The sequence below is a fragment of the Bison bison genome, unplaced genomic scaffold, assembly GCF_000754665.1.
Source record: "Bison bison bison isolate TAMUID 2011002044 unplaced genomic scaffold, Bison_UMD1.0 scf7180017864471, whole genome shotgun sequence".
NCBI classification, from domain to species: domain Eukaryota; kingdom Metazoa; phylum Chordata; class Mammalia; order Artiodactyla; family Bovidae; genus Bison; species Bison bison.
The window spans coordinates 6,098,820-6,115,224 of record NW_011495032.1 but is presented as its reverse complement, the minus strand read 5'-3'; the positions used below and the strand labels follow the sequence as shown (position 1 = coordinate 6,115,224).

At 43.4% G+C, this 16,405-nt stretch overlaps 1 protein-coding gene across 6 annotated transcripts in view; it reads right to left on the bottom strand.

Moving 5' to 3' along the window:
- RALB (v-ral simian leukemia viral oncogene homolog B) overlaps positions 1-16,405 on the bottom strand; it is a 75,349-nt gene that overhangs the window by 7,554 nt on the left and 51,390 nt on the right. For all 6 annotated transcript variants that reach the window (XM_010860808.1, XM_010860807.1, XM_010860809.1 and 3 more), the window contains 2 exons: positions 10,984-11,143; positions 3,197-3,405 (listed from right to left, as the gene is read on the bottom strand). In XM_010860808.1, coding sequence (XP_010859110.1) covers positions 3,197-3,405; positions 10,984-11,097 — 323 coding nt within the window. In that variant the 5' untranslated portion in view covers positions 11,098-11,143. The remainder of the gene's footprint in view (positions 1-3,196; positions 3,406-10,983; positions 11,144-16,405) is intronic.

The following is a 16,405-nucleotide window of genomic DNA, read 5'->3' as shown; positions in this document are numbered from 1 at the left end:
CTGCTGGGCATACACACTGAGGAAACCAGAATCGAAAGAGACATGTGTACCCCAATGTTCATCGCAGCACTGTTTATAATAGCCAGGACATGGAAGCAACCTAGATGCCCATCAGCAGATGAATGGATAAGAAAGCTGTGGTACATATACACAATGGAGTATTACTCCACCATTAAAAAGAATACATTTGAATCAGTTCTAATGAGGTGGATGAAACTGGAGCCTATTATACAGAGTGAAGTAAGCCAGAAAGAAAAACACCAATACAGTATACTAACGCATATATACGGAATTTAGAAAGATGGTAACAATAACCCTGTATATGAGACAGCAAAAGAGACACTGATGTATAGAACAGTCTTTTGGACTCTGTGGGAGAGGAGAGGGTGGGATGATTTGGGAGAATGGCATTGAAACACGTATAATATCATATACGAAAACGAGTCGCCAGTCCAGGTTCGATGCAAGATACTGGATGCTTGGGGCTGGTGCACTGGGACGACCCAGAGGGATGGTATGGGGAGGGAGGAGGGAGGAGAGTTCAGGATGGGGAACATGTGTATACCTGTGGCAGATTCATGTTGATATATGGCAAAACCAATATTGTAAGGTTAAAAAATAAAATTAAAACAAAAACACATATTTAAAAAAAGTAAATATTCCACTTCCATTATTTTGATCCAGGGGGAACATGTCTACTTCTATAAAAGACCCCTTCAAAAACATTTTGTGGAGATCTGTATTGATTTTTATATAATATAGGGTGACATTTCATAATAATAAAAATACTTAAATTTTTTCCATACAGTCAATTTAAGTACCAGATATCACATTTTTTTGTTGAAGCACCAGTTGATTTAGTGTTGTGTTACTTTTAGTTGTATGATCAAGTGATTCAGCTGTATATATATTCCTTTTCATATTCTTTTCCCTTACAGGTTATTACAAAATGTTAAATATAGTTTCGTGTGCTATACAGTAGGTCCTTGTTGTTTAATTTATATACAGTAGTGTGGATTCCAAACTCCTAATATGTATATCCTTCCCTTTAAGAAAAATGAAAAAGAAAAAACAGTAAGTAGATGCTTGAAAATTGCCTCTAAGTAGTTTTGCCACATCCTGCATTTCACAGGTGTCAAAGAGCATGCTGTGTTTAGAAGTTATGTGGTCAGTATATATGATGTGCAATAAAAACTGACTGCTTTCTGGCTCATTAGGTTTACAGAAGCGTGACTAATGATCTCATTGATAAACCAGCACCAAGTTCTGATGTAACAAAACTACTTCTCTAGTTTATGGATTATGTCCAGGAAAACTTTCAAGGAAAATATAGTATATTAATGTTTTATTTATGTTGGGGCTTTTCCATTTGGAAGATAAATGCAGAAGTGCTGTTTTTAAACTGCTAACAGGCGCGAAGTGCCTGAGTTTAACCATAAAGGCTCAGATAGCCCACACGCATCCTGTGCACCGTGGGAACCTGGGCAGCTCTAGGGCTCTTCTTTTAACTGCCCAGAGTTCAAGCCGCAAGCACTAACTTGTCCTTTCCCTTCTTTCCAAACAAAGCCTTTCTCCCAGGAGGAGGTGCCTGTGGTGACCCGGGGACAGGACATGGTGGCCCTGTTACTCTCGGAGGTGACCTCTACTGTCAGCACATCCCCTCCTGGGGAGTCTTGGGGCCAACGGGAAAGCAAAGACTCAGGACGGGGCGAGAGACAAGCTGGTGTGTGTGCTGCCCTGCTCTGCCTCAAGGAGGCATCCAGTGGGACTGTGTGGAGGCAGGCCTAGCAGTGAACATGGGGGCTACTTTCGGAAACCTCTGGCTACGTCGGAGAGAGCTCCAAATTCACAGGATTTCTCCCAGGGAATCCTAGCCATTTAACTGCTCACAACACACACACCCTAGTTGCCGAGAACTGTTGATATTCACCCTCGGGAGACTAGAGACCATGAGGATGACAAAGTGAGGCTCTACCTGCCTCCTTTCCCCTTGCTCTGCAAGGGTCCCCAAGGCCTCCCTCCCAGCTCACTGGTGTTCCTTCCACACCTTGAGGGCATTTTTGGCTTCCTCAGTTTCATCTTTGGCTTATGGCCTTCATTTCTGACCAGAACTTGCTAAAGAGTGAAAAAAACAAATCACTGTTTTCTTCTTCCCCTCTAGACTTGGTTCTTAGAATAAAAAGTCATCTGAGACTCCCCTGGCCATCCAGTGATTAGGACGTGGCACTCTCATTGCCAAGGGACTGTGGGTTCAGTCCCTGGCCAGGGAACTAAGATATCCTGCAAACCATGCCTGGCAACCAAAAATATGAACAGTCATCTGGACAGGTCTGCTTCCAAGGAGGGGGGATGAAAAACCAAGGTGTGTAAAAGATGGCAAGGGGATGGGGCAGAGAGAGAGATCTTACCTGCTAGAATCCCTGGAGCACTCAGCCCGCGCACTGCACACTCACTATTTCTTTATAACAATGAATTTCATGATTTCAAATAAGTGATGGCAGTGAACACTCCCCACGTGCCCATATGGTGAGAAGATACAGGCCACCACACAATGATGGTTCTACTTGGGAAATTTAGCCTAACAGCATTTCATCTCATCAGTAAGAGATTTTCAGGACAGGAAACAGAACACTAAGTACACTTGCCCTGGGTCACAAGACTGTGACAGGGCAGGGACTCAGGCCTGGCTCTGTGTGACTGAAAGCCGGCGCTTCCCACTCCATGGGTTACGTGTCCCATGGGAGCAGCACACAGTCACTCTGACCCTGGCGTCCATCTCCTGACATCGGAGATCTCAGAAACCTCAAAGTAGAGCAGAACTATTCACTTTTTAGCAAAATTATGAAAAGAGGTAAAGATCGTTAACTCTTACCAACCCCTGCCTCTCAGGATTTACATGAAAACTAACAGGTTCCTGACTATATGGAATGGCTTTGTCCTCTTTAGGGACAACAGATCCTTCATTAAGATCATTTATATTTGGAAATTATAAACCGAGGAAGCCCAAAGAAAATATAACAAACGATGAGCTATAATGTGCCAAGATCCATAAAGCCCCAGAAAGTTCTTTAGACAGATTTCTTCCTGATAAGAAGGCTCAACCCTGGAGGTGTATGCTTAACCCCAAACTCCTTCCAAGGCTGAGACACGACCGAGGGCACAGGGCCTGCTGGAGACTATTTCTCGTCAAACGCACCTGAATTCGGCAGTTGCTGTGAATGACTCATGCTCGGTGATGGAGAACACGAGCAGGAAGCCCTCCCCGCTCCGGAAGTAGTTGTCACGGATGGCCGCATAGTCCTCCTGTCCCGCCGTGTCCAGGATGTCTATCTGCACCTCTTCCCCATCGAGGACCACTTTCTTCCTGTAACTGTCAGCCTTGGTAGGTTCATAGTCCTCCACGAACTGAGCAAACAGACAACACGATCAGTAATTAACAAAGTTCTAAGAGAGAAGAAAAGCTGCCAAAGAAATAAATTTCAATATATGGGCACTTTGCTTATTATCAACTGAGTATTGAGTGTGGATAATTATCACACCATGTGTAAGGCACTATAAAATAAAGATAATCCCTTACGTAGTATTTCTGTTCTTTGCTCCTTTCAATTCTACCATTTAAATTTTTTGTTTAAAAACAGTAAGAGCAGATATTCCCATTTTACAGATGAGGACACCAAGCAGAGAGCAGAATGCTTGGCAATATTCTTGTCAGTATACAATTATAATTAAACACTGGTGAGGGTAAGAAATGGAAGCTCTTATTCATAATCAACAGAATTATAAAACTCATCTGAAAAGTAATTGGTCAAGAGGCACCAAGAGGCTTAAATAACTGTACAACAAGATAAACTCCAAATGGGTCAAGATTAAATGTTAACAACAAAACACTCGAGAACTAGAAGAAAACATGGGTGAAATCCCTTTATTACCTTGAAGTGGGGAAGGCCTTTTTAACTATGACTCAAAATCCAGAAGCCATGTAAGAAAAAATTGATAAATTAGACTACATAAAAAATTTTTAAACTTCTGTATGGCACAACACACTATAAACAAAGACAAACGACAAACAGGGAAAAAGTATTTAAAGCCGTATCACAAAGAGCTATATATTAACTAGAAACAGGGAGAGACAAAAGACCAAGCTGATGGGGAAAAGTGGCAACAGACAAATAATACACAAAAATAAATATGTGTGATGCTAAACACAGGAAAAGATGTTCATACCCACTAATAAAATAAAAATGGTAACTACACAGAGATACCATTTTTCACCTACCAGACTGGCAAAAAATCCCAAAGTCTGACAACACACTCTGGGGAAAAGGCCCTCTTGCACACTGCTAGTGGGAGGAGACAACAATATCGTCTGTATGGAGACAAATATGGCAACACCTAATCAAGTTGGAGAAGGTTCGTCCTCCTCCTAGGAATCTAATTTACAGACACACGTGCACAGGAACACACAAGGTTATTCACTGTGGTACCACACGTGACAACAGAAGGTTAAAAACCACCCCACTGCCCAGGCCAGGGATCTACATAATGGAATACTATGCAGCTACTAAAAACAGAGAAGAAACACCGTGGGAGGACAAAGCAAAAGAAAAGCTGTTAAACAGGAAAACTGAAACAAACGAATGTAAATGAATATTAAATTGGCACTGTAGCCCAGCAGAGAAATGAATTAATTCAAGAGACTTTAAAACAGAATATCTGGATAGAATACAACCCACTAAAAGAGATGAAAGACAAAAAAATTTCAAAGAAATGTTAAACTTCCCTCAGTGGTTACATTATTTAGTAATTATGATACAGAGCTATTTTCTTTATATTGCATCATTCATAAAATAAGTATTTTAATGTTGTAAGTCAGGATATTCAGGGGATAATTTTAATGACAGTAATGTACTATTAAAATTGACTTCATGCTGGTATAACTGGATATCCACATGTGAAAAAATGAACTTGGGACCCTTATTTCACATCACATACAAAAATTAACTCAAAATGGAGCAAAGACTTAAATACAAGAGCTGAAACTATAAACTCTTAGAAGAAAACAGAAAGTAGAAATCTTCATAACCTTGAATTTAGCAATGCCTTCTTAGATACGACACCAAAAGCACAAGCAGCAAAAGGGAAAATAGATAAACTGGACTTTATCAAAATTTTTAAATTTTGTGCTTTGAAAGACACCACCAAAGTCAAAATACAACCCAGAGAATGGCAGAAAATATCTGTAAAGACTGTATCTAATAAGGAGCTAGTATTCAGAATATATAAATAACTCTTAAAACTCAATAAGAAAACAATTTTAAAGTTAAATATCGATTTTTAAATGGGCAAAGGAAGAAAACACCAAATGAAATGAAAAAAAAAATAGACAAAGGATCTGAACAGATGTTATCCAAAGAAGATATACAAATAGCCAAAAAGCACATGAAAAGATGCTCAGCCTGACTAGTCATTAGGAAAATGCAAATCAAAACCATGAGCTACTACTTCATACCCACTAATACTTTGGCCACCTCATGCGAAGAGTTGACTCACTGGAAAAGACCCTGATGCTGGGAGGGATTGGGGGCAGGAGGAGAAGCGGATGACAGAGGATGAGATGGCTGGATGGCATCACTGACTCAATGGACATGAGTCTGAGTGAACTCTGGGAGTTGGTGATGGACAGGGAGGCCTGGCATGCTGCGATTCATGGGGTTGCAAAGAGTCAGACACGACTGAGCGACTGACCTGAAGATGCTGTAATCAAAAAGATGGACAATAACAAGCATTGGTGGGAACATGGAGAAATTATAACCCTCATAAATTGTAAAATGGTGTGGCTGTATATAGAACAGTTTTGCAGTTCCCAAAAAGTTAAACAGAGTTACCATATAATCCAGCAAATTTCACACCAAGGTACACACCCAAGAGAATGTGAGGTGTCCACACAAACACCTGTAGGTTAATGTTCACAGCAGCATTACCCATAATAGCCAAAGGTAGAAATAACCAAATATCAACTGACAAATGAATATCAAAATATGGCATATCCAGACAATGGAATATTATTCAGTTGTAAAAAGTAAGGAAACAGATTCATGCTACAACCTGGATGAACCCTGACAAATTTTGGTAGGTAAAAGAAGCCAGACACAAAAGATCATATATGAGTCTATTTACATGAAACGAGTAGAACAGACAAGTCTGTGGAAACAGAAAGCAGATTCATGGTGGCCAGGGCTGTGGGAGGGGGTGGAGGTGACTGCCAGTGGGTATTAGGTTTCTTTGAGGGGAATGGGAACTTTCTGGAATTACATAAGTGGTAATGGTTGCACAGTTTTGTAAATATACTAAAAAAACCACTGAATTGTACACTTAAAAGGGTCAATTTTATGGTATGTGAATTATACTGCAATTTTTTTTAAAAAGAAATGAAACACTGATACAACTGTAACACTGGATGAACTTTCGAAAGGTGATGCTCAGTGAAAGAAACCAGACATAAAGGTCACATACTAATTCCATGTATATAGAACGTCCTGAACAGCACCTCCATAGGAACAGAAAGTCGCTGCCAGGCTCCAGGTGGGGGCGATAATGAGGAATGGCTGCTACTGTGCAGGGGGCGCTTTTTGAGGTGAAAAATATGTTCCACAATTACATCATGGTGATGGCTGCACACCCGTGTGAATACCCTAAAAATCACTCAATGGTTCAGTTTAAAAGGGTGAGTTTCATGGTACACGAATTCTTCATAAAACCATAATTTTTTAAAAATTTAAAAATCAAATTGAGGGACTTCCCTGGTGGTCAAGTGGTTAAGAACCCTCCTGCCAACGCAGAGGACACGGGTTCGATCCCTGGTCCAGGAAGACCCTACATGCCGCAGAGCAACTAGGCTTGTGTGCCACAACTACTGAGCCCAAGCTCTAGAGCCCACATGCCACAACTTAGACCTGAAGCAGCTGAAGTAATTAAAAAATGAAATTGAAAGTATCAACATGAACTTACGGACCCCTTTGTAGAAGACTGAAAAAGAGCCTTGTGTTATCAATCAACAGCTATTAATTCAAATGATTTTAATTCTAAAAGTAAAGATACTAAAAGTTTTAGTATTAATTTCTCTTACACTCATATAACAATCTTAAAATAGAGAAAATATGAAAATTTGCCCATGCTTCATAGCAGTATCCTCCTGTTAACGTCTTTCCAAAGAGACAAATATATGACTCCCTCAAAAAAACCACCCCAACACCCAGTGTGAACTCAACACCACTGTAAAGCACCTCAGTTGCTTATTTCTGAACTTTCAAGGATAAATGCAGCAGGAGTCCCACTGAGTCCTCTGACACTGGAGTCCAAATGTCCCCGTGTGGCTGCATGGAGGGGCCTCAGTGCCAGGGAACGCGCTCATTATGAGAATATGAGCTCAGAGCCTTGACGCTGACAATTCTGTTAACAGGAGCCACCCTGCTGGTTTTGCCAGGCTGCTGGGGTTCTGTCTCAGATGCCAAGACACCAAGCCTAAGGCCAGCCTCACAGAGACCCTTCGTCCTGAGCCACCACTCAGCTGACTACCAGCCACTGCCATTAGTCTCAAAGCAGTTGCCACCAAAATCTCCCCATTGCCAACCTCACTTATCAACAAAGCAAATAGCTAAAAGTCTTCATGTACATTTGGCTGAGGATTTAAAACGTGGCTCAGTTCTAAAGAACCCGGCATCCAGGGCCCTTCAGTCACCCATGTGGTAAAGGAACCTCCCCGCACTGAGCTGTCTCTGGCCAGGCCGCCTGACAGCAGCATGACTGACCATTTAGGCTGGATGATTCCTCGAGTGGGGTCTCCTGTTTGTGTTTGGCAGCAGTCCCGCCCTCTACCCAGTGGGTGCCAACAACTTCAGACACCGCCCATTATTCGGAGTAGGAGGCGGCACAGAATCCCCTCCTTCATCTCCATTAATAGCTGCTCCTCTAACCCCTTCTCCTTAAAGAATCTTAATTCCTCTCCTCACCATCTCTTCTTCCCTAGCCTCTGTTACACGAGAAAAAATAAGACTTTAGGAAGCAAAGTATATTTTTAAGCAAAAACAAAGAAAGACTTCCATAGCAGATCCTGAGATTTGCCTCTCTCATGCAAAAATGTTGTGGGTAAATTAAAGAGATTCTGCTAGATTTCCCCACTTTGGCCTCTGCTGCTGCATATAATAAATAAAAGCAAGTGTCAGAAACAAAAGTATACAAATGCTGGAGAAGGTGTGGAGAAAAGAGAACCCTCCTACACTGTTGGTGGGGGGAATGTAAATTGCTGCAACCACTATGGGGAACACTATAGAGGTTTTTCTGGAAACTAAAAATAGAACTGCCACTGGTCAGGCAGTCTCACTCCTGGGCACGTATCCAGACAAGACAAGACTTCAAAAAGACACATGCACGCCTATGTTCACAGCAGCACCATTCACAACAGCCCAGACGTGGAAGCAACCTAAATGTCATCAACTGATGAATGGGTAAAGAAGATGTGATACACATAGAGTGGACTATTACTCAGCCATAGAAAAGGATGAAATAATGCCATTTGCAGCAATATGGATGGCCTTAGAAATTATCACACTAAGTGAAGTCAGAAGGAGAAAGATGAAGACCATATGATATCACTCTTACATGGAATCTAAACTATGACACAAATGAACTCTTCTGTGAGACAGAAAGACTCACAGAACAGACCTGTGGTTTTCATGGGGGAGGCAGGCTTGGGGAGGGATAGGCTGGGAGTTGGGGATTAGCAGATGCAAACTATTACATAGGATGGGTAAAAAACAAGGTCCTACTGTATAGCAGCACAGGGAACTATATTCAATATCCTGTGATAAACCATAATGGAAAATAATATGAAAAAGAATATATGTATAACTGAATCACTCTGCTGTACCGCAGAAACCAACACAACATTATAAATAAACTATACTTCAATTTAGAGAAAAGAAATTGGTCATGCAAAAACATACAAACAAAAAGTTTCTCATGATAAGGTACAGGGGAGTATGACTCAGGAGGTGATGGAGGTTTTGGCCTGAAGCTTATTCACTGAAGGGCACTCTTTAAAGAAACAAATACAAAATCACACATATAATATTAAATACAAAAATGATTATCTCCAAGGAGAAAAGGAATCACAATTCATTATACATTTTATTAAATGTAAAAATACTCTGGTGAACCCACCCTAGGGAGTCCTTTGTGTGACATTCTCCCCTTGACTGTAGGGGACCCCGACTGGCTTCAAACCAATAGAATATGGCAGCTGTGATGAAATGACCTCATGACTACATTTCTATGTAGGAGGATCTGTCTAAACCACCAGAGATTTGCCTGCTGGCTGGGGAAGAGTTGTCTGCGGAACAGACCATACGACAGAGAACTAGGGGCAACCTCCAGGAGCCAAGGGTGCCATCCTGCATCTGCCAACAGCCAGCAAGCTGGCAGGAAGCTGGATACCCTCCCTGCAGCCTGAGACCCTAGGCAGTGCCCTCAGCTCAGCCAGGCTATACCCCTGACCCCTGGAAATGGAAGTGACGGCTGTGTGTAGTTTGAAGCTGCTGAATGTATGGTAATTTATTACACAGCAACACTACAAATACCATTGACTCCCCAAATCCAGCACAATAACAGTCTTGTTAATTAACTGCCTGGCACACCTCTAGAATACCGTCCTATGTTGTATACACTTGCTGTATATGCTTGAACTATCTTGTCATATGCCAGTGATCCTGAAATATTTCCTATAGAGCATTAAAAACTCATGTAGTCTTTCTTCTAGCTTAGTTGGTCTAAGTTTCTCTTTGATGATCGTTTACAACTTCACAACTACGTGACATTGCTAGTAATGAAGGTTTGAGGACTCTTGGCAAATTTCAGCAACCTCTATCCATCTTCCCTGTAAGAGGCTGTAAGATCTGGAAGAATCTTCCAGACCAGTTTCTGACTCCATGTTTCGAGCCCACCCCTCCTCTGCTTCCCACACACTTTCCGTGCCTGCTGCCTTGGACACACTCGTGCCAGGACATACCCCTGGCCCTGCACCTCCCATCACCATGCCAGACTGAGTCAGGTGGGCGGCAGAATAATCCTGGTGGGCAGCAGACACTGGGACAGCTGGTGATAACCCAACCACATGCCCAGTGATTCCAAACCACACAAATGTGCATCACTGGTTCCCTGCTAGGTGTATCCTTAATCTCACTTCCCTCAGCCATATCCCAAAACGTCATGGCCATCCAACCCCACACTACCTAGGAGGCGGCTGGACAGGGGGTCAAAGTCTAGTGAAAAGAGAGGATGATCTTAATTGACTGTGGTGAGGATATCTTCTCTTACAAATTCTGGAAAGCATGTGTCTTTCCACTGCCAGCAAGAGGCCTCGAGGCTCAAACTCTGGCCTGGGGGCTCTGCCGCAGGACGGGCAAGTGGCCGTCAAGCAGGGACACTTGCCACAGGAATCGAGCCTGTGTCGTCACACTGGACTTGCGCCAGTGCCGTTACACTCAGAAAGTGATGGAAACTTGGAACTTTACCCTGACCAGTGGGACAACTAGAGCACACATGATGTCTGTCACTTGAGAAAAGATGAATTTCTTACAACTCCTCCTCTCTCGCTGTCAGTATGTCCCCCAGATCAACAGTCACAAAGCTAGGCACCTGGCTCACTCTTCAGATTCACCTGTGCAAAGGCGCCCCCTATGTTCCTGCCATAATTCAATCACGGGAATAATGGGAGCAGGGACCCCAAACACCCTGTGCCAGAGCTGAAATGATCACCTAACATCAGCAGTGCAGAGCTTACCCAGGTTAGAACCTGCTGGAAAGCTCTTCAGAAGCCACTGTAACATAATTTACCCCATGACTCTAAAGCGCACGGGGGAACAAGCACACGAGGGACAGGGCAACAGCAGACCCGACGGGGAGGCAGCGTGTGCTGGCGTGTCTTACCTCATCGTACATGAACTGCAGAGTCAGGGCTGACTTGCCAACCCCTCCGCTGCCAACCATGATCACCTTGTGAAGGGCCAGGGAGCTCTGGCTCTTACTCTTGTTTGCAGCCATCCTGCTGGTTTTCTGCGAGACGTGGCTGGAGGACCCAGTGGAAGAGCTGCCAAGGAAAGAAACAGAGACTCAGAGGTGGTTTGGTTTCCAGCCGAAGGAAATCAAATGAAAATGCTATGCTCCGTAAAAGCCTAACTCAGATGTTCCAACAGAGAAGTCACTTATTCAGGTTCCAGGCAGAGATAAAGCCCCAACCACTCCGGAGTCATGGACCAGGAGCAGAGTGAAGGCGAGACACAGAGGAGAAACGAGTGTGCGCATCTGATGCCCCATCACCAGAGAGGCAGGGAGGAGAGCCACCATCAGACCCGTGGAGGGGCCAGACAGTGACCCCACACCATCTGTGCCCTGGGAACTGCTCAGGGGCCTCAGCCTTGTTCTCTGTATCTTCACGCCCCTGCCCCCACCTCCAACACACACATGCACACAGCCCGCCCCAGGGACCAGAAGGGGCTCTGAAAAGGGTGAGTAAACCTGCTTTTAACAATCAGCATCCCTTCACGATACAGGACAGTTGAAAGGAGGAAAACTCAATTTTTTACTCCACATTGATTTACACTGATGAACCAAAGTGAGTTAAACTTTTCTAAAACAACTGTCTATTACTCAAAATCAGTTTAGCCTCATCAGAAGTGAGATGAAGTATGTAGAACAGAACAACCTTGGTGGTGTGGGAAGAGAAAGTATTCTGAATAAGTACATTCAACACATACCTGAAACTTGGGATCTAGTTAAACTTAAAAGCTTCTGCACAGCAAAGGAAAATCATAAACAAAAAAACAACCTGCAGAATAGGAGAAAATATTTGCAAATGATGCAACCAACAAGGAATTCATTTCCAAAATATAGAAACAGCTCACAGAACTCAAATCAAAAAACAACCCAACTGGACTTCCCTGGTGGTCCAGTGGTTCAGAATCTGCCTGCTAAGGCAGGGGACACAGGTTCAATCCCTGGTCTGGGAAGATCCCACATGTCGTGGGACAACTGAGCCCATGTGCCACAACTACTGAAACCCAAGAGCCTAGAGCCTGTGCTCCGCAACCAGAGATGACACGGCAACGAGAAGCCTGCACATGACAACTAGAGAACAGACCCTGCTCGCCACAACCGGCCCGAGAGGAAGCCTGCATCCAACAACAGAGACCCAGCCAAGCCAAAAATAAATACATCTTAAAAAAAAACCCAACCAAAAAATGGGCAGAAGACCTAAAGAGACATTTCTTCAAAGAAGACATACAGACAGCCAACAGGCAAAGGAAAAAATGCTCAATATCACTAATTATTAAAGAACTGCAAATCAAAACTACAATGAGATACCATCTCACACTGGTCAGAATGGCCATCATCAGAAAATCTACAAACAATAAAAGCTGGAGAGGATGTGGTGAAAAGGGGCAGCCACTATGGAAAACCGAATGAAGGCTCCTTTAAAAACTAAAATAGAGTTGCCATATAATCTACATAAACCAAGTGCCGATTTTTATTTTGAAAGATCTGTATGGAAAATCTCTTTCACATCTGCCAAGGCATAAGGAGAAAGGGTGGGCTTGGGCATGTCATGGGCCCCTGTCTGGTTCTGTCATTTGTGAGATGTGTACCCAGATGCTTGTTACTCACTTTCTCCAAGCCAGTTTTCTTATCTGCAAACACAAGTAAACCATCACCCACCCTACAGGATTCTTCTGAGTATTAAATGAAATAACACATGTGAAAGACCAAAGCACTGAGCCTAGCATGTAAGAGGAACTTAACAGCTAGCTTCCTTCCTATCTCATTGTAAGAGAGTTCTTTTTTCTAATTAGACATGATGGAAACCTACTTCTGACAAAGTAATTTGAAAATACTCCCAGTAGAAAAGTAAAATATGTTTAAACACACATATCATTGGGTAACATAAAACATCATGTTAAATCGGTGGTTCCTATCCTCGGTGGCAAAAGGGAATCCCTGGGGAGCTTTATAAACATCCTGGGACATTCTGATTTTGGTCTGGGCTACCCGGGAACATCTAAATACTTCCCAGGCAATGACAGTAGATGCCAAGGTTGAGAACTTCTATTACATGCACAGGTGAGCTGAGTACAAAGTAAGAAATCCTCAAGTTGGGGAGAAAAAAATCAGAGCAGTAAGAGCTGATATTTCCACAGTTCTGGATGGCCGCTGCTCTTGTCTGTATAGTCAAAGCTATGGTTTTTCCAGTAGTCATGTATGGATATGAGAGTTTGGACCATAAAGGAAGCTGAGCCCTGAAGAATTGATGCTTTTGAACTGTGGTGCTGGAGAAGATTCTTGAGAGCTGCCTGGACAGCAAGGGGATCAAATTAGTCAGCCCTAATGGAAATCAACCCTGAATACTCATTGGAAGGACTGATGCTAAAGTTCTAATACTTTGGCCACCTGATGGGAAGAGCTGATTCACTGGAAAAGACCCTGATGCTGGGAAAGACTGAAGGCAGGAGAAGGGGGCAAGAGAGGACGAGATGGTTGGATATCATCACCAACTCAATGTACCATGAATTTGCGCAAACTCTGGGAGACAGTGAAGGATGGGGGAGCCTGGAGTGCTGCAGTCCATGGGGTCGCAGAGTCAGACATAACGTAGTGACTGAACAACAACTACCACCACACAGGGCGTGGAGACCAGATGCCCACGCCAGGGGCAAGTTGGAACTGAGACTCTTCTCAGTTGGGAATTGAGATGCCAAGACCCTTGAAGCAATGGAAGAATTTCCCTCTACCCTTCTAGGTTCTTCTGACTGGTCTGAGAATTAACCTGATGTGAGACAGATTAACAGAGACAGTCCAACAAAGTTTAGTAACACACAGACCGAGGAGAGACCCACACAGACTGAATCACTTGTTCAAATGGCCAAGGAGGATGTTGAGGGTGGGGAGAGTCAGCTCAGGCGGTTACCAGGGAAGCCCAGTAAACAAGGTAAGGTTGTCATGCAGGCTGAAGTCCTGCCTGCTTCACTGATAAGACATTCTAGAGATTCCATCATCATTCTCTTCCTGGTACAGCGACAGAGACGCCCTTACAAACGGAGCTGTACCTGATAAGCGTCAATGTTTCCTACAGAAGTTTAGCTCCTATATGGTTTTTGGAATTTTTTCCATGTCTGTTGTTTCCTGGAAAACAACCATTAGTATGCCAAAGAGACATATCTGGGGGGAAGTAAATTCTGTTCCTCTACAGCACCAAGAGGGGAGGATGACAAGGAAGTGTGTCTGCCTAAGCCCTGGCCGAGGAAAGTGTGCCGTGACACTCAATAACCACAGCACTCCTCCAATGCCAGAAAGTAAAAGAATAAGTAACCCCAGGCTGGTCAGGGGGCTAAACACAACCCCTGAGGAGCAGGGACAGCATGCAGTGAAGACAGCTCAGGATTCCTACAACCAAAGGCCAGATAGGAGCCCACAGCTCCATCCTATGAGACAATTAAGAAACTAACCACCCAGGAGAGCTGGCATCTGTGACAGGCAGGACTTTGCAGATAGCCATTATAAAGACAGGTATTTGATGATTTTTCACAAAGACAAAACCAAAATGTAAGGAGGACTGCATTATCAAAAGGCCAAGAGTTGAAAAGAATCATTCTGAATGTCTATGGTATTTTTTAAAAGTATTTACTACAGAAAGTAATAAAAATGTAGTGGGGGGAAAGCAAACCCATCTTAGTTCACTGGCTAGGGCCTGAAAATCAGAATGACGAAAGACAGATTCAGGAGGAAAAACCAGACAGGTGCATCTTGCACACACAAAGCAGAGCTCAGTGGTGGTGACTCCAAGGGGACACTTAGAACTTGGGCTCGCAGAGCATCCGAACCTAAAAGCAGTGAGTATTGCAGGGAGGTGACAAGACAAGCCTCAGGGGCCTTGCGCTTCTAGGAGTGGGAAACCGAGGGAAGGTAGATACATGGGGGCCGAACGCATGGTGCCAGCTCTAAGTGGTGCCATCTCTGGCTGATCAGGAATCACCCCGCCCTTCCTGGTACAGAGGAGAAGGCAGAGAATTTTTCTTTGTGTCTGTCACTTTTCAATTGCCTTCAGCTCAAATAAGCATGTCAAAGTGGCATCTCTGGGGGAGGCATACCCTCACCCCCTTCAATGCTCAGTACAAAGTTTAGAAAATATACAAAACTATCTTTAAAATAGAAAAACATCCTGTCATCCAGAGATATTCGCTATTATTATTTCCTGCTTGTATTTTAATCAATACATACTTATACTTTAATCCATATACCCGTATATAATCTTATACTTTAATTCCTATATTTAAAATCTTTCTAAGAACATATATGTAGGTTTTCGTTTTATTTTTCATGTATAATATCTACCTGTCTTCTTAAACAGAGAAGAATGAACATAATCATACCTTTTCTGGATGATTTAAAGATCACCATCTCTATGGAAACCAGCTGTGTGACCAACCTTGGGCTGCTCCAGGTGGGATCACATGTCTACTTGCTCCCCTCAGGCTGGATCCTCAGTCCACTCCTCCTTTTCTTTTTTAAAAAAATATAATTTATTTGGCTGCTCCAGGTCTTCTTGTGGCATATAGGAATCTAGTTCCCTGGACCAGGAATCAAACCTGGGCCCCCAATGTTGGGAGCATGGAGTCTTAGCCACCAGACTGCCAGCTCAGTTCAGTTCAGTCACTCAGTCATGTCTGACTCTTTGCGACCCCATGAATCGCAGCACACCAGGCCTCCCTGTCCATCACCAACTCCCGGAGTTTACTCAAACTCATGGCCATCGAGTCGGTGTTGCCATCCAACCATCTCATCCTCTGTCATCCCCTTCTCCTCCTGTCCCCAATCCCTCCCAGCATCAGAGTCTTTTCCAATGAGTCAACTCTTTGCATGAGGTGGCCAAAGTATTGGAGTTTCAGCTTTAGCATCAGTCCTTCCAAAGAACACCCAGGAGTGATCTCCTTTAGAATGGACTGGTTGGATCTCCTTGCAGTCAAGGGACTCTCAAGAGTCTTCTCCAACACCACAGTTCAAAAGCATCAATTCTTTGGCGCTCTGCTTTCTTCACAGTCCAACTCTCACATCCATACATGACCACAGGAAAAACCATAGCCTTGACTAGACAGACCTTTGTTGGCAAAGTAATGTCTCTGCTTTTGAATATGCTACCTAGGTTGGTCATAACTTTCCTTCCAAGGAGTAAGTGTCTTTTAATTTCATGGCTGCCATCACCATCTGCAGTGATTTTGGAGCCCCCAAAAATAAAGTCTGACACTGTTTCCACTGTTTCCCCAACTATTTCCCATGAAGTGATGGGACCAGATGCCATGAT